At 37.2% G+C, this 18,984-nt stretch overlaps 1 protein-coding gene across 1 annotated transcript in view; it reads left to right on the forward strand.

Annotated features, from left to right (window-relative positions):
- The window catches only part of LOC126244799 (serine/threonine-protein phosphatase 6 regulatory ankyrin repeat subunit C-like), a 297,603-nt gene that overhangs the window by 259,257 nt on the left and 19,362 nt on the right, over positions 1–18,984 (forward strand). Inside the window, exons 13-14 of the mRNA XM_049948268.1 lie at positions 11,499–11,804; positions 16,533–16,634. Of these exons, the coding sequence (XP_049804225.1) occupies positions 11,499–11,804; positions 16,533–16,634 (408 nt within the window). The remainder of the gene's footprint in view (positions 1–11,498; positions 11,805–16,532; positions 16,635–18,984) is intronic.

Consider the following 18,984-nt stretch of genomic DNA (forward strand, 5'->3'; position numbering starts at 1 on the left):
TCTGATATTTCTCTCTCCAATCCAGAATCATCAAATTCTTCCTCTGAGTTTCCAAAAGTTCTTGCTGACTTAACAGACATGAAATATTTGTAGCATAATTACAGATAACTGTAAAAGCTAATGAGTGCGTGCGCAAAACTAATGACCATGCGACCACACATTTTCTCAACCAGTCGTGACAGCAGGCATTATGGTTCACTACTGCTTCTTTCGAAAAAATTCTAGAAATTGACAACAGAAAGCGGCCTCTGTCAAGGGACAAGTAACAAGAGTCCAATTTTTGTGTGACAGGTGGCTTGTGCATTGAGAAAATTGCTACCTGATTGTGTTCAACAGAATGTTGTGGCCTGAGTTATGCTTGGACTTGGTCACCAAAGCATTCATATCTATCAAGTGGAACTGCTACTTTTTTGAAATTGATGTTTGTGTTACAATTAACAATTTCAGTGAGAAAACAATAGAAGAAATTGTTAGTAATTCTAAAGTGACTTAAGGGGCTTAACATTAGGATGGGAAGAGATTAGTCACATGAGTAAACATGTATTCAATATCCTGCCTAGTATATTAATTATTTATGAGGGATGCAATGAAATATATGTATAGATAAAAATTTAATCTGTACATACTATCAATTAGCAAACCCGGCATTGTTTCGAAATTGATAATTATTTGTTGGAATTGGATATTATAAGTCCTGACCTCATTGTTTCCCTTGTCTCTGTCGATCTCCCCACCCTCCCTCTCTCTCTGTCCTTCTCCACCTCCTCCACCCCCCTCTCCCCACCCATCAGCTCATCCCTCCTCTCCCTGTCCATCACCTCCTCCTCCCCCTCCCTATCACTCTATCTTCTCCTCCCCCACCCCCTCTCTCTATCCATTTACTCCTCCCTCTCTCTATGCCCATCTCCTCTTCTCCTTCTCTCTGACCTTGAGGCTTGTTTATTTTTGTTACCCACCCAGACCGCTTCCAGGATAGGGAGGCATGGCAGCCCCAGATCGACTCTGGCCAATGGACTGATGATGAGGGACTGGTGTGTCAGTGTACGTGGACCTGGTTTTCAGGCAGTTTCCCACATCCCAGTAGGTGAATATCAGGCTGGTTCCCCTGATCCGCCTCAAAGAAATGCTATGCAAACATTTCGAACACACTTGCTTACACTTGCAACCAGAAGTTACCTTATATGCAAACAGACTGGGTGCACTGTTGCTGTCCTAGGAGGTGAATACGAGACTGATGACCTTCACTGTTTGGTCTTCTTATGCATTTACTCAACCTCAGCATCAGCTTGTTTATTGTTGTTGCAAACCGAACCTTGACTAGGAACTGAAGCCACTTAAAATAAGTGCGTAAATTGGTTAGGATCATTGGTATATGGGACATGCGAGGGGCCACTACACTGCTGCATCTGTGAGGATAGTAGCTTCAGTGACAGTATCTTGCATAGTTTTAATCTATGAATGGGTGGAACTACAAGCAAGTAATACAACTGTCCAATTGTACAACTGTAACAAAAAAGAAGACATACGGGAGAAACAATTTGTCTGATGGTTTAAATGCTTGCTATCATAGTTAAAACTGATAGTGAGGAAGAAAACTAAACCACATATTTTCACAACATAGCACACCATTTTCTTTGCCACATCCAGTTTAAGCAGAAAACCTGTATATTTTTCTTTAAAAAGTACATGGCATTTGTCCATCTCAATGTTTATTAGTGTACTGTGCAAAAATTGGAAGTAAATCAGTCAAGAACATTTTGAGATTTCTGTTAACAACATTTTCCACTTAGATATTGTATAATGTACTTATATATTATGTGTGTTAAAAAACTGTATCCTATGTCCATCTGAATGTTTTATTAGAGTATTACATAAAAATCTTAAGTAAATCAATGAAGAACTTTCCAAGATTTTTACCAGAAATGTTCCCCTATTTGATATTATAAATGTGGGAAAAACAAGTCCAGCTTTCATGAAGAACTAATTATTAATCTCCTACTTACAAATTTTAATCCTGAACTTTCAAAAGGGAACAAAGGAACGTAACCAATTAACTCATATTTTTTCCGTGAACATTGTTTCACAGTGAACACAAAAATCTACTGTTCAACATTCAGCTTCTCTGGCATACCACCAGTCTCATCAGCATGGAAACCAATAAATCCCCCATCCAAATCCCACATTTGGTCATCCTGACAATCATCCGGCTTAGATGATGAGTAGTCACCTGGCCAGGGTTGCATAAATTCACCAAATGTTGTTGTAGTCCTGGGACTGTTGCAGTTATCACCTTCTTGGTATACACCATGGGTATAATTTATTTTGACTTTTGTAACTTGATATGTCTCTAGATTCTTCAACCAGTTTGTGTTCATTTTATTGTCACCAATTTAGTACTTGGAGGCTTTCATACAATGCTGGTTGAAGCTAGCACAGTTTGCTTCTTGCATCTTGTTGATTTGTAGCTTAGCCTCTTCTTTGAGTTTCCTGCATTTCTTTTCAAATTAATTAATAATTTCTTCTTCTAATAATTTTGTGATGTCAAGATTAGTCTTTATGTACATCTCAACTCTTAACAAAATTTCAAATGATGTTTACCCAACACTTCTGTGGTACATTGAATTCATGGTACATTGAATTGATGGTATCCCCTTATACCATTCATTAGGGCTACCAGTATTAAGCTTAGCAATGATTTTAGCCAAAGTAGAATTGATTCTATCAACCTGTCCATTGGCTCTAGGAAGTGTTGTTGTTATTAAAATGTGTCCTGTTCCTTCTGTAATTCAAAACTCCTCGAATTCTTGAGTAGTAAAGCAAATCCCTCTATTGGTAATTACTTGGACTGGATTTCCAAAATTAATTTTCTGTAATTTTGTCATTCTAATTGCTTCTGTCTATTGTGTAGTTTTTACACGATGTAGCCATGTAAACATGGTTAACACATCAGTAGTAATTAGAATGATGACGTATCCATTGTATGTTGATTGAAGTGGTCCAGTATGATTCATGTGATAAGTATATAATGGCTCACTTTCCTTGAATAATGGACGAAGGAAACCTTCATTCTTTCCTGATTTATTATTCACAGTTAAACATTTTACAAAAATGGAGACCACACTTTTCACCTTTTCTGTCAAATCTGGTATACAACAACCTTGTTTTATTTCCTTTTCAGTTTGCTTAACTGCATAATGACCTTTCTCATGCACAAGCTTGGTGATTTCACACTGCATAGTCTGTGAAATCACGAAAGTCTCTCGTTTGTCATAGAACTTTAAAAAAATTTCTGGCTCTCATTAAAAAGTTTTCACAAGGCAGTTCTTCAAGAATGCTCGTGTTTGGTGCTAAATCATTATTGTTTTCTTGAGTTTTCTTGATTCTAGATATTAAGCCACATGTGAAACCAAACAGTACATTCACACAATGACTAAAGGCACCTACTAGTTTCATCCTAGAACCAGATTGGCATTCTATGGTGTAGGAATACTCCTCCAAGACTAAAGCCCCTCTAGCTATTCTTGGCAACAAGTCATTTTTATCCACAGTCTTTTGGAATGCAGCACAGTCCATTACAATTTTGAAACGTGTTCCTAGTAAATACATCTGGAATTTCTGTAAGGCATTAACAGTAACTAAAACTACAAGCTCATAATGACTGTAATTTTCCTCTTGAGGTGTTGTTTTTTTACTCACATAAGAGACTGGAAGGAAATTGTCATCATCTGGAGATTTTTGTAATAACATGGTTACAAAACTCTTCTTTCATTCGTGTGTAGTTCAGTTTCAAGATTTGTATTGTAGTTTTTCAAAACTGGATCCAACGAAAGAATATTTTTGAGCATCTCGAATTCTTGCCTCTGCTCATCTTCAAACTTAATTCTCGATTACTCCTGGTTAAAAAACTCATAATTTTGGCAATTGCAGAGTAATTTGAGATAAACTTCCCAAAGTATCCTGTTTAACCTAGAAAACTTTGTGTTGCTGCAGTAGATTTCATTTCTGGGAAGTTTTTGAACAGCTATTGTTTATTTAGAAGAAGATGTGATTAGTCCTCATTGTATAACATACCCAAGAAACTCAACAGCTCTCCTCAAGAACTGACATTTTGCAAAATTAATTTCCAAGTCATATTCTGCTGCAATTTTTAACACTAAACGAAGCTGTTGAACTGATTCATTATCACTCTTTATTGGTGTTATAATATTTTCCATCTAAATAAAAATGATGTTCTTTTGAGCCAGTTCCCTAAAAACAGTGTTTGTAAATTACTGGAACATTGCAGATGAATTCGATAATCCAAATGGAATTTCCCTGAATTGGAAGTGCTCTGAGTGTCACTAACGAGGTGTATTTTCAGCTTTCCTCTTAAAAAAATAAAATAAAAAATTAAAAAATTAAAAATAAAACAAATAAAAAATAAATAACAAAAAATTTTAAAAATAAATAACAATAATAGTAATAAGAATTATTCTTGAGGTCTCATGTGAAAAAGATGCAGGCATCTACAGTTTATGTAAAAGGTCTTCTATAAGGAGTGATGGGTAATGATCTTTCACCGTGATCTTGTTTAATTTTCTGCGGTCTATAGAACATAATATTCTCCATTTTTCTTTTTTACAACTAAAACATAGCTAGCATATTCAGATGAACTTGGTTCTATTATTCCTTCATCAAGCCACATCTGGGCTTGATTGTCAACAATATCTTTCTCTCCTGGTGGCAATCTCCTGGGGCTACTAAATATCGGTTTCTGTTCTCGCCAACAGTCTATATCTCAATATTAGTGGACTTTGTCTTAGTTTGGCTGTAGTTGGTCACTAAATCTTTGATGTGTTCCTTTGTTTCACCACTCACAGACCTCCCAATATCTAATTCTGGTTTGTTTGCTATGTGGATACACATAAAACGAGCTTCCCCTTCTGACTTAATAATAATAATAACTCCACCCTTGTTTATTAAAACTTCAATTTGGTCTAGAAGATTGTTCCCCAACTACCGTTTCTCAATTTATAGTGTCTCTAGAAACCACATAAATTTCTGTTTCAATTTTCACATCATCTATCTCAACAATGCCTGTAAAATGCGCTTGTGGAGAGATGAAGTTTTTCCCAACTTCTGCCAAGACTACATCTGTTTATTGCAATTTTGAAACATTTATAACCTCATAAACATCCTGTCTTGATGGACTGTGCTGACTGCCACAGTCATCCAACGCCTTCATCTCTTTGGACATTTTTAAATTTAAAGTTGTTAATACTCTTCTTAACAATGCTTACGTCCAATTTCACCTTTTGGTTATTCTTCTCCTTCATGGATTCATAAGAAATATGGCCAAAGTCACTGCAACTGAAGCATCTTTTTCCCTTGCCCTTGTGGTTGCAATCACTTAACCTGTGACCACTGGCACCACAAGTGAAACACTTTTTGTTTGGGTCCCAAGGTGCAATTTTAGTATTCCTGTTACTGGATCCTTGCCATCTTTCTTAATGGAGTTTAAACTTTCATTGCTTAACTTTTTGTTACCAGCATTTCTTTTCAGCAGTGCCTTCACAGCTCTTTCATAATGCCTTTTTTTTCCTTAAACACTTTCACACTTCCAGTGCCGTAAAGTAGTAGTTTCATGCCTGAGTCATATTCTAGCTCATCAATCACACATTGAAATAGTGAGTCATTATCAGTATCAGCACAACTGGCAATTTCTTTCACAATGAGAAAATATTCTCGAAGAGACTCTTCCCATTTCTTCTTTCATCAAGACAACAGTTGGTGGATCTCCACGGCACTTGTTTTTATGTTAAATTCTTCCTGCAAAGCTTTCTTCAGTGCAGTTCATGATGTGAGAACCTTATTACACAGAATAAAAAGCTTAGCCAAACCTTCGAGTAATTTTTTTCTGTTTTGTGAAAAAAAGAATTTGCAATGTCATGAATGCCAGAGAAAATTTACATTGATCTTGTGAATATGGTGAGAATCATGTTTCGCTTTTATCACCTGTTTCTAAATCAGAAACTTTGGTCATCATCTTTTCAAGTAAACTCAGTCTTCTATCACTACCCATCTGCATCCTTTTATCATCATCAATATCATCACCATCATCTTCACATTGTATATCTTCTTTAATTTTCACTGCAAGTCCGTGAATGTTGGGTAAATAATAACAAATCTCAGTAGTAATTTCATATTTCTGACCCACTGCCTACCGTATTTACTCGAATCTAAGCCGCACTCGAATCTAAGCCATACCTGAAAAATGAGACTCGAAATCAAGGAAAAAAAATTTTCCAGAATCTAAGCCACACCTGAAATTTGAGACTCAAAATTCAAAGGGAGAGAAAAGTTTTAGACCACACCTGCAAATCGAAACAAAGTTGGTCCATTGTAACATGAGACACAATTGAGGTCGAATGGATGAAGATACAGCTACAGCAGTTTGGTTCGATATACTTGAAAAAAGAGACAGCATTGGTCGTATATTTTTTACTATTGCAAAATCGAATTTCTGTCACTGAGTGACCATCTTCAGTGCTATATTGTATAACTTAAATTGGGATGCACTGTTGTCACTAAGCTTACGGCAATCATCAAGCTGGCGATCACAAGTCAACATATCCAGTTCAACAAAGAGTGTATTAAGAAAAATGTTACCCCACGGTATGTACAGAGTTATTTTAATATATGACGACAAATGTGCGCAGTGACAATGAAAAAGTGCGAACTGGTTTTGATTGAGTCTATGTGATTGCTGTAAGCTTAGTGACAACAGTGCATCCCAATTTAAGTTATACAATATAGCACTGAAGATGGTCACTCAGTGACAGAAAATCGATTTTGCAATAGTAAAAAATATACGACCAATGCTGTCTCTTTTTTCAAGTATACCTGTTATCTGGTCGTAGTGCACAAGACAACATGGAGTTTGGTTTGAGTCGTAAGCTTAGCAGTTAAGCTTTACCAGGTAGCCATTGCTATGCGTCAGGTGCTCCGTCCGTATTTATAAGGGTACCCTTCCTTTTTCACGTGCTTCATCTGTTTGTATCGATTGCTTATTTTGCTTTGATCTGATAAGTGCCGTTCTCTTTCTTATAGGTATTGACATCACTCTACGCTGAAAATACATTATTGTACTGTTTCATGCATTGTTTGTCGCATTCTGATAATGAGTGTTTACAACCTGTCACCATTCACGGCGTGGCAAGCTTTTGTGTGCGCTACGGCAGCTTACAATAAAAAAAAAAGAGAGGAATTGTCTCATAAGCAAAAGAATGGCAAGAGACTGCTATTTGTTGTTACTTACACTCCTGCTTTCTTTGATAATGATCAACAAGAACCAAATAATAGACTTTGTATGATAGAAGATGTTCTGGACGAGAGTTCAGCGAAAATTTTTCTCCATTTGAAAATCTTTGCAGACGCCTCTTTAGTACAGTCCATTCTGCACAGAAATTAGATTTATCTTAGATTTAAAAATCTAGTCAGTTGCCATGCTTCATTTCTGAGTGTATCACTATTCAGCACAAGAATAACACGAATATAAACATGACATGATATGTATATTCTTCCGCGTTTACTGTTGTCTCACTCTAGTTTCGTAGTTTATTAGGCAGACAAGATTTAAATGAGATAGCAGGAAACACAAAAGAATACATGGCAAATGTTTACATTCTTCTACCTTTTAATTTATTTACTGACACAGAGGTTTTGGCGCCCGTATTTATCTTTGTGGCTGGAAAGCATGCCTGTATAGTGCTACATATATTCGATGGCAGAAGTTAGTTGTGGCGGCACCTACCAACATTTTTCAGAACTTCCGCTTACCTTGCACTCAATTCTAAGCCGCAGGCGGTTTTTTGGGTTGCAAAAACGGGAAAAAAGTGCAGCTTAGATTCTAGTAAATATGGTATACACAACATACACTATGTGATCAAATGTATCCAGACACCTGGCTGAAAATGACTTTCAAGTTTGTGGCACCCTCCATGGGTAATGCTAGAATTCCATATGGTGTTGGCCTACCCTCAACCTTGATGAAGCTTCTACTTTTGCAGGCATACGTTAAATCCAGTGCTGGAAGATTTCTTGGGGAATGGCAGCCCATTCTATACGGAGTGTTGCACTGAGGAGAGGTAGCGATGTTAGTCGGTGAGACCTGGCATCAATGATTCAGGTCAGGACTCTGTGCAGGCCAGTCCATTACAGGGATGTTATTGTCATGTAACCTCTCCACCACAGGCCATGCATTATGAACAGGTGCTCGATCGTGTTGACAGATGCAGTCTCCATCCCTGAATTGCTCTTCAACTGTGAGAAGCAAGAAGGTGCTTAAAACATCAATGTAGGCCTGTGCTGTGATAGTCCCACGCAAAACAACAAGGGGTGCAAGCCCCCTCCATGAAAAACATGACTACACTATAACACCACCACCTCTGAATTTTGGCGTTGACACTACACACGCTGGCAGATGACATTCACTGGGCATTCGCCATACCCACAGATCACCACATTGCGTACTGTGATTCGTCACTCCACACAACATTTTTCCAGTGTTCAATCATCCAATGTTTATGCTCCTTACACCAAGCGAGGTATCATTTGGCATTTACTAGTGTGATGTGTGGCTTATGAGCAGCCTCTCAACCATGAAATCCAAGTTTCCTCACCTCCTGCCTAACTGTCATAGTACTTATTGTGGATCCTGATGCAGTTTGGAATTCCTATGTGATGGTCTGGATAGATGTCTGCCTATTACACATTACAACCCTCTTCAACGGTCGGTGGTCTCTGTCAGTCAATAGAGGAGTTTGGCCTGTACACTTTTGTGCTGTATGTGCCCCTTATGTTTCTACTTCACTATCTCATCAGAAACAGTGGACCTAGGGATCTTTAGGAAATCTCGCATACAGACTTATGACACAAGTGACACTCAATCACCTGACCATGTTCGAAGTGCCCATTATGCTCTCTCATGATGTCTAATGACTATTGAGATCTCTGTTACGAAGTACCTGGCAGTAGGTGGCAGCACAATGCACCTAACATGAGAAATGTGTGTTTTTGGAGGTGTCCAGATACTTTTGATCATATGATGTATTTCAGATTGCTTCTAACTCTGCTTCTGAAAAATACTTCAATGAATGGCTTCTTAGCTTCAGGTTCATTAAACGCTGGTATCGACTGAAAAGTAAAGCCAGAAAATTCTCTCAAGCATTTCTGATTTCTTATATCATCTGGAACTGTTCTGAAAATTAACCTATGTAGAGATTTAATGCTATTAACCAGTGCAGAGGCTATATTTCCATTCACTTTTGAAATTTCACCTTATGTTACCATTTCCATGTTTATGTATTTATTTATTATTTTTTTGGTCAGCTATTTCTGCTTTGATCACAGTTAAAATTTTTCCTTGTATTGCTCTGCTACTGCTCATCATTTTTAAGTGTGAATCCTTGTATTAGATCCAAAATCAACACAATTACATGTAACTACATTATTGCAGGCAAAATGGCGCTCAGAGAAGTCCATCAAAAATGTCGTAGGTAGGTGGCAAAACTGCATCACCACTTGTTTAGTTGACTCCTTAAAGCCCCCAAATTTGTAGGAAAAATGGATCTGATTTTCATGGAGAACCACTTACTTATCTCCTGCTTACAAACTTTAAAACCGAACTGTCAAAAACAAGCAAAAGAACTTAACCAACAAATGCATTTCTTTTCAGTGAACATTAATTCTCTAGGAACACACAATGTTTATTAGAGTACTGTGTAAAAGTTTGAAGTAAACTGGTCAAGAACTTTTCAAGGTTTCTATTAACAATATTTGCCCTTTATATATTATATATAATTGTACAAAAATTTGAAGTAAATTGGTCAAGAACTTTTTGAGATTTTTGGAAATGAAGTTAAACAACATCTTGGCTTAATATGTTAGTACAGAAGTACAGATTAAAGTCCTCCACCATGTATTTCTGTCTGTATGTAATGGCTAACCCCAGTAACTAATGCACGGATTTTGAAATTGTTTTCACTAATAAACAGATTGATGGTTTGTGTATAAATGTTCAAATGTGTGTGAATTTCTAAGGGACCAAACTGCTAAGGTCATTGGTCCCTAGACCTACACACTACTTAAACTAACTTACCCTAAAGACAACACACATACCCATGCCCGAGGGAGGACTCGAACCTCTGGAGGGAGGGGCCATGTAATTAGTGACATGGTGCCTCTAACCGCACGGCCACTCGGCGCGGTGTTTGTGTATACTATAGCCAAACATATTATTAATTGAAGTCCTCCACCATGTTTCTTTGTCTGTTTGTGAAGATCAGTGGTTGGAATAGTCCTCAGTAGCTTTAACAGCTTGTGTGCTTAAACTAACTTTTGTGAATTTCATCTTATAATTAGTTTTGTAGATTTATTAGTTTTAGTTAGCAGTTTTAAATGGGATCACTTTTTTCCTTCTTTCCACATTCAGATGATTGGTGGAATATGACGTGTGTAATGGAATATAAAAATAATAATGCTTGTTCATAAGGAAATTACCTGTGTACTAAATGTTACTGATGTGCAGGTGTGTCCTAAAAACAAGTTAAGACCTCTCACTTGTTAAATCTTCCTAATAAAAAAATTAATTTTTTTAAGATGTGGTTTGTATATGTTTGGAACTTTCTGTGTAGAGGTTGCTGCACTATGAAATTGACAAAGCATAGAAAAGATAAGCAGCAGTTGGAAGTGAAGAAAATTGTTTCTGGAGGAGAGTCACCAGACCCTGACATTGACTCTCTCCATCTCTTTATCCTTCACTGTCCCTCTGCACTTTTGTCTTGGCATTGCTTTCAGCAGCCCCATACTCTGCCCCCTACCTTGTTATTTGACACACTTCCGCATGCAACTACATGTTCTTTACTGACATGATGTTTCTGTTCTCTTTTTGTTACTCCTTCTTCCCACTTCATACCACTTCTATTTCCCAATCACCCATTCAACACATGCAAAATTACTACCTGCACAGGCCAGGCTGCAGCATTTTGAGACAGTTAGTGAGAGAGTGTGTGTGTGTGTGTGTGTGTGTGTGTGTGTCATAGCTGTGAAAAAGGACTTTGATCTGTGATCTAGCATCCTTTCCTATTTCTGCTCATATACATGTTATATTACTTCCTGGGTTTTCCATTGATGTAACCTTTTTTCCCTACAAGTTGATTGAACATGGTCATATGCTCGATCTGTGTTACCTGTAATTAAGTAATATAACATGACTGGCTTATTCCTTAACTTTATTTTTTATTGTCATTTGTTTTTTTCCCACATAAATATGAAGTAGAATTAGAATTGGTGCATTTGGGACTTGTTTGTAAGATATTTGTAGCAAAAGAAGAATTTTATTGATTGAGATTTGCTATTACAGAACAACATGATCTCTTCACATTAATTCTAACAGTGACAAGGCTAATTTTTCATAACACTCACCACATTATAAACATTTCAAAGGAAATTTTTTTCAGACGGTGGACGCTCTGATTGCTGCTGGAGCAGATGTAACAGAGAGGGATTTAAATGGTCGGATGCCTCTGCACTGGGCAGCTCAGTCCCACCATGCTGAGGCTGTGAAATTACTGCTGAATGATAGAAATGAGCAACATGAAATGGGGATCAATCAACAGGACAATGGTGGTCAGACCCCACTGATGCTTGCTGTCAAAGGAAAACAGTCTGTAAAGTTATTGCTAAAAGAAGGTGCCAATGTTAATATGCAGGATCATGCTGGAAGTACAGCGCTCCAAGCAGCAATTGAGTGCAAAAATTTTGATGTTAGTAATTATGTCACATTTTTTTCCATACATGCTTACTTACTTTAAAGTCACTGTGCAACACAACACATTGTTTTCTCGTTATGGATACACTGAATCATTTAATCTTGCATCCTTGTTTATACAAATTTTTTGTGATGCTCATTATTACATGGATGTCAATTTGTTCAGTATTTGAGTAAATATTAGTGAGCATATTTGTAGACAGAATATTTCATTTTGAATAATTCAAATAAGGATTTATGAAAGTGGGATAGCATAATATTTGACAAGAACAGTTCATCTAAATCTCAGTGACTTACATAGAATCTGGAAGTTAGACACTGAATTTATTTGTCTGAATTTAATTTTATTATTTTCAGCATTAAATGAGAACCTGTGTCATTGTAATTACATGGCAGTTAACACACTTGAAAAAATATTTACCTAACATTTGGAACATAGAAGTTCCAGAATATTACAGTTAGGGAGAGAGAGAGAATGAGAGAAAGAGGACCTACTCACCAATGGTCTTAACAGCAATAACCAAAGCAAGAAATAGCTAACAAGTCAAAAGAATAGCATTGACTTTTTTTTTTGAGTCACCAGTCTTGGTTTGATTGTTGAAAGAAAATGTCTATGCTAACCTTGAATCAGGAAGATGTTTAGAGTACCGGTATCCATTATTCCCATTCACCAGCATAGCATATTTCAAGACTAGTGCTAATAAAATTCAAGCATTTGTGTGTGAAGATCAGTGGTTGGAATAGTCCTCAGTAGCTTTAACAGCTTGTGTGCTTAAACTAACTTTTGTGAATTTCATCTTATAATTAGTTTTGTAGATTTATTAGTTTTAGTTAGCAGTTTTAAAGTTGTCTATTTTTTAGTTTATTGTGTTACTCTGCCTCTTGTTTACCACTTCCAGTGCTGCTTCATTGTGAATAACAGTTTTTACAGTTTCTAACTCACAATTCAACAAGAACTGATATTTTGATCAGACATAATGGGCATATTATAAGCGAGACAGAACAGTTCAAGTTCCTAGGCGTTCGGATAGATAATAAGCTGTTGTGGAAAGCCCATGTTCAGGATCTTGTTCAGAAACTAAATGCTGCTTTATTTATCATTAGAACAGTATCTGAAATAAGTGACATTTCAACATGAAAAGTAGTCTACTTCACATATTTTCATACGCTGATGTCATATGGTATTATTTTTTGGGGTAATTCTTCTGATTCAAAAAGGGTATTTTTGGCTCAAAAACGGGCTGTTCGAGCTATATGTGGTGTAAGTTCGAGAACCTCTTGTCGACCCCTATTCAATAGTCTGGGAATTCTGACATTGCCCAGACAGTATATATTTTCTTTAATGTCGTTTGTTGTTAGCAATATTAGCTTATTCCCAAGAGTTAGCAGCTTTCACTCAGCTAATACTAGGCAGAAATCAAATCTGCACGTGGACTGCACTTGCTTGACTCTTGTGCAGAAAGGAGTGCAGTATTCTGCTACATCCATTTTCAATAAGCTACCACAAGAACTCAAAAATCTTAGCAGTAGCCCAAACACTTTTAAGTCTAAACTGAAGAGTTTCCTCATGGCTCACTCCTTCTATTCTGTCAAGGAGCTCCTGGAAGAGCTGAAAAATTAAGCAAATTCCAGTGTTACATTGTTGATTTTCTTTATTTAAACTTATGAATTGTCGCCTGAATACGTTTCTTGTATTTCATTTTATCTGTTTCTACTATCGTGTTATAATTTCATGTATTGACTCATTCCATGACCATGGAGACTTCTCCTTAATTTTGTCACTGCATAATGTTTTGGAGCTTTTACAAATATTCTTGAACATTTACAAATAATATTTTGGGTATACTAGAATACCCTTGAATGATCTAACATACAAACTGGAAATTACACATGTTACATTGATCCACAATCTGGTGAAATCACCCTAACTGATGGGTGGAGCAACATAGTAAAAACAGAGGAACAACTCACTGAAAAAATGTATCTGTTTATAGAGCAAAACTACCTAAATGAAGAACAGTTGTGTGAGCAAATAATTTCAGTGAGAAACATACTCATGCATACTGAAATTCTGTAATTAAAGAGATAGAAATATGAATGTGTGAGAAGAACTTCATCTGTAATAGCTGATATAATCTTAGCAGTGCATGGAAGTGAGCTCTTGGAGTGGAGAAGACATCACAATGTTCACGCTACTACAGGAGTGGGACATCACCAGCACAGCTGTTGACACCATCTTCAACAGCATTACGCAATTACCAACCAATTGGAAGCCATCTACAGGCTACATAAGGCCACCACAGCAGCAGTTTTGATAGTCAGTTGCTTCTGATGAAGACAATGGAGGTAATCATGAAAAGCTTAAGCCTTTAACTTGAACTGACAAGGAAGAAGTCCAAGAAAGTTTTGTACAACAGTGCCATCATGATAGACTTTGTTCTCAAAAATTATGTCTTTCAACAAATAAATCATTAAGTACAAGATATGATACTAGGGGAAGAAAAGTATTTAAATCCACTGAACCAAGATGAAAGCTTAACTTCCCAAAAGAATTTCTAATGTCACTCAATGTTCTCAATAGGCCATCACAAAAACAATTCTAAACATTATCACAGAAGTGAAAATACTAACTGGAACACAAAAATAGTTATTCATACCACAATTACACTTGTTTAAACTAACTTACCATTCAGCTTTAAAAGACTCCGATTTCTGGACAGATTACTGAACAGAATGATTATCAGTGTAGTGGAGTGAATGTAAAAGACTTGTGTTTTTTAAACATACATTATTCACATGTGGGACAGCTACAAAACTGTTCACTTTGAATTTTTCTCTTGATAAATAGATTAATATAAAAGAGACAAGATATCTTGGTGATCACCACAATGAGATGGAGACCATGTTAAACTCTCATATCTCCACAACTATAATAACTACTGCCACACAACTACTGTGGTGAGGTGAAGAAGCTGAAAGCTAAAGATATGGCACCTTTCACATTTTTATATACTAGTTTCTATGATGATTCTATCCTAAATAAATAATTAAAAGGTGCTTATGCTGCATTCTCAGTACCTTAGCCAATAATTTAAGAGTTTGGTTTAAGTAAATATTTTCATAAATACAATCCACGTCATTCCCAGATATCATCTACAACTTCAAATAACTACAATAAATGGTATTTTGAAAATCGTTTATTGTCTGGCACAATCACAAAACTTTCACTCTGAAATTACTATTTGTGGTTGTCACCAGCAGTATTCAGATCAGATGCTTCACATGCACTGCTATAGAAATCAGATTGTTATTTATGTACATTTGACCACAGGAGGCTTCAAACTTAATTAAGCCAATGCTTTTTGTCTTTGTGTCTCCATGTTGAGAAGTAGCACAGACTGGATGCTTACAAACTGATAGGAGAGTAGTGGAACAGGCTGACAGCTGGTTCACAGCTTACATGTATCCCTGAATCTTATAAAGACTCATATTTGTCAAGTGCAAAAACATTAAAATGAGCTCCATTTATGAACTTCCTATCCTATCAGGATGGAAAATAAAGTGAGGTGTCCCCAGCATATCAGTAAGTTAATCAAAGGCTCAGGTCTGCCTCTTTTGTGCTTAAAAATCTCTTTCAGACCAGCTGACTGGATTGATAGTATATTTTGCAAACTTGTGCTCAACAGTGTGATGTAGCATAGGTATATGGGATGTTGCTGAGGTGAAAAAAGTATTTGTTCATCAGAATTATGTACATTTGACATCATGTGCACTTGACACACAAACACACTTTGGAAAAATTTTCCAGGTCCTTGGAAATCTTACACTCATGTGCCAATTCATTTTTTTCCTATTAGTATTTGTGGTTAATAATAAAAGTAAAATTAGGCTGAATTGTGGAATTCACAACCACAGTAATTTGATTGTGCACCCTCATGTAAAGCTCAGAAAGGAGTTTCACAATCAAGTGCAATGGTGTATGTGACAGGTTGCTAGTAGACACCAGGGAAAAAATTGAAAATCATCAACTATTCAAAAAACAAAGTAAAAGAATGCTTTATTAGCCACTCCTCCTTTTCCTGCAATTTATCAGAATATTGAAACACAGGATTGTAAGTCCTGCTTTACTGTAATGCTTTTATTAAAATGATCTTAGCTTTGCCAGTATATAGGCAGCTGATAGTGTTTTGTATGAAGTTACATAAATGCTGTGTTTAAAGTATGAGAGAAAAATAGCAACTGTGCAGTTTAAGAGGAGAAGCAGTAGCTGTTTATGTCTGGATATACATACACTAACATACATAAGATAAGCTACAAGTAATTCCCCAATTTTCAGTGTGAGAAGATTATCACTAATCATAATTTGTTGTTAATACACTTTACAGAAGTAACGTGAGTAGTTACTTCTACATGTTACTGTATAACTGTTATTGCTCCACATCCATGAAGGGAAACTTTTATGGTGGGATCTGTGAAATACAATGTGTACATGAATGAATGATACCTGGGTTTGTTACACATTCCTTCATGACGGGCTGCAGGCACAGAAATGTGCATTCTAATTAATCATACAGAAACCCTAGCGAAAATCAGCTATATAATGTACACAGTGGTTTTATATCAGAAGTAACAATTTGTTATTCTTTAAAAACTAATATGTAATCAGTCCATTCAATTCTTATGACGCAAAGGAATAAAAATGTAACTTAGCTCTCTGATGCAGGCAATGAAGCTACTGCTGGCTGCGGGAGCAGATTTCTTACCTGCTCAGAGGGAGTCTCATGTTAGAGCAATCCATTTGGCTGTTGCAGCAGGGGATACTAAGGTATGCTAATACAAATTATATATATGTATCTTGTGTTACCATAGAGCTGCTTTTTGAAACAAGGAAGTACAGTCCTGCAACCATGATTCCACATGCCTATGTTTCCTTTTCATTGTTTTCATATGATATCTGTTTTGTGAAGCTTTCATAATATGTCAAATGTTAAATTCATATTTTGTGAAATTGTAAAGTCCATGATAGAAATTGTAATAAAAAAATGAGGATTGGCGGCTGGTATCTTTTGCTTGACTGATGTAATGGTGTTTGACTTACAGCTAGTTTTCCAGGTTAAATACACACACAACCACATGCGTACATGTGCGCGCACACACACACACACACACACACACACACACACACACACACACACACACACACACACACACACACACTCTTACTGATGTGCACACATCACCCAATTTCTCCCTCTCCCTCTCTTTTAATGATTGTTGTCATGTTCAGTTGTCATTCTGGACTGTCACTGAGAGTGCCCTTCTGGCCTTCCCTGTCTGGTCAAGCTATTTTCTCTCCCCACAACACTGAACCTACCTGGTCAACCACTCATAAACATTTAGTAACAATGTGGCTTCAGTTATGTAGATCTGTGTTTGTGTGTAATTACTTAAATTGGTTAAAGAACTGTAGATCAAATGCTAGTGAAATAAGCTACATCTACATTTACATCCATACTCCGCAAGCCGCCTGACGGTATGTGGTGGAGGGTACCTTGAGTACCTCTATCGGTTCTCTCTCCTTTCTATTCCAGTCTCGTATTGTTCGTGGCAAGAAGGATTGTCGGTATGCCTCTGTGTGGGCTCTAATCTCTCTAATTTTATCCTCATGGTCTCTTCGTGAGATATACGTAGGAGGGAGCAATATACTGCTTGACTCTTCGGTGAAGGTATGTTCTTGAAACTTCAACAAAAGCCCGTACCGAGCTACTGAGCGTCTCTCCTGCAGAGTCTTCTACTGGAGTTTATCTATCATCTCCGTAACGCTTTCGCGATTACTAAATGATCTTGTAACGAAGTGCGTTGCTCTGCGTTGGATCTTCTCTATCTCTTCTATCAACCCTATCTGGTACGGATCCCACACTGCTGAGCAGTATTCAAACAGTGGGCGAACAAGCGTACTGTAATCTACTTTCTTTGTTTTTGGATTGCATTTCCTTAGGATTCTTCCAATGAATCTCAGTCTGGCATCTGCTTTACCGACGATCAACTTTATATGATCATTCCATTTTAAATCACTCCTAATGCGTACTCCCAGCTAATTTATGGAATTAACTGCTTCCAGTTGCTGATCTGCTATTTTGTAGCTAAATGATAAGGGATCTATCTTTCTATGTATTCGCAGCACATTACACTTGTCTACATTGAGATTCAATTGCCATTCCCTGCATCATGCGTCAATTCGCTGCAGATCCTCCTGCATTTCAGTACAATTTTCTATTGTTACCTCCTCTCGATATACCACAGCATCATCCGCAAAAAGACTCAGTGAACTTCCGATGTCATCCACAAGGTCATTTATGTATAATGTGAATAGCAACGGTCCTACGACACTCCCCTGCGGCACACCTGAAATCACTCTTACTTTGGAAGACTTCTCTCCATTGAGAATGACGTGCTGTGTTCTGTTATCTAGGAACTCATCAATCCAATCACACAATTGGTCTGATAGTCCATATGCTCTTACTTTGTTCATTAAATGACTGTGGGGAACTGTATCGAACGCCTTGCAGAAGTCAAGAAACACGGCATCTACCTGGGAACCCGTGTCTATGGCCCTCTGAGTCTCGTGGACGAATAGCGTGAGCTGGGTTTCACACGATCGTCGTTTTTAAACCCATGCTGATTCCTACAGAGTAGATTTCTAGTCTCCAGAAAAGTCATTATACTTGAACATAATACGAGTTCCAAAATTCTACAACTGATAGACGTTAGAGATATGGGTCTATAGTTCTGCACATTGTTCGATGTCCCTTCTTGAAAACGGGGATGACCTGTGCCCTTTTCCAATCCTTTGGAACACTACACTCTTCTAGAGACCTATGGTACACCGCTGCAAGAAGGGGGACAAGTTCCTTCGCGTACTCTGTGTAAAATTGAACTGGTATCCCATCAGGTCCAGCGGCCTTTCCTCTTTTGAGCGATTTTAATTGTTTCTCTATCTCTCTGTCGTCTATTTCGATATCTACCATTTTGTCATCTGTGCGACAATCTAGAGAAGGAACTACAGTGTAGTCTTCCTTTGTGAAACAGCTTTGGAAAAAGACATGTAGTATTTCGGCCTTCAGTCTGTCATCCCCTGTTTCAGTACCATTTTGGTCACAGAGTGTCTGGACATT

This window comes from Schistocerca nitens, chromosome 1 (genome assembly GCF_023898315.1).
Source record: "Schistocerca nitens isolate TAMUIC-IGC-003100 chromosome 1, iqSchNite1.1, whole genome shotgun sequence".
Lineage (NCBI taxonomy): Eukaryota > Metazoa > Arthropoda > Insecta > Orthoptera > Acrididae > Schistocerca > Schistocerca nitens.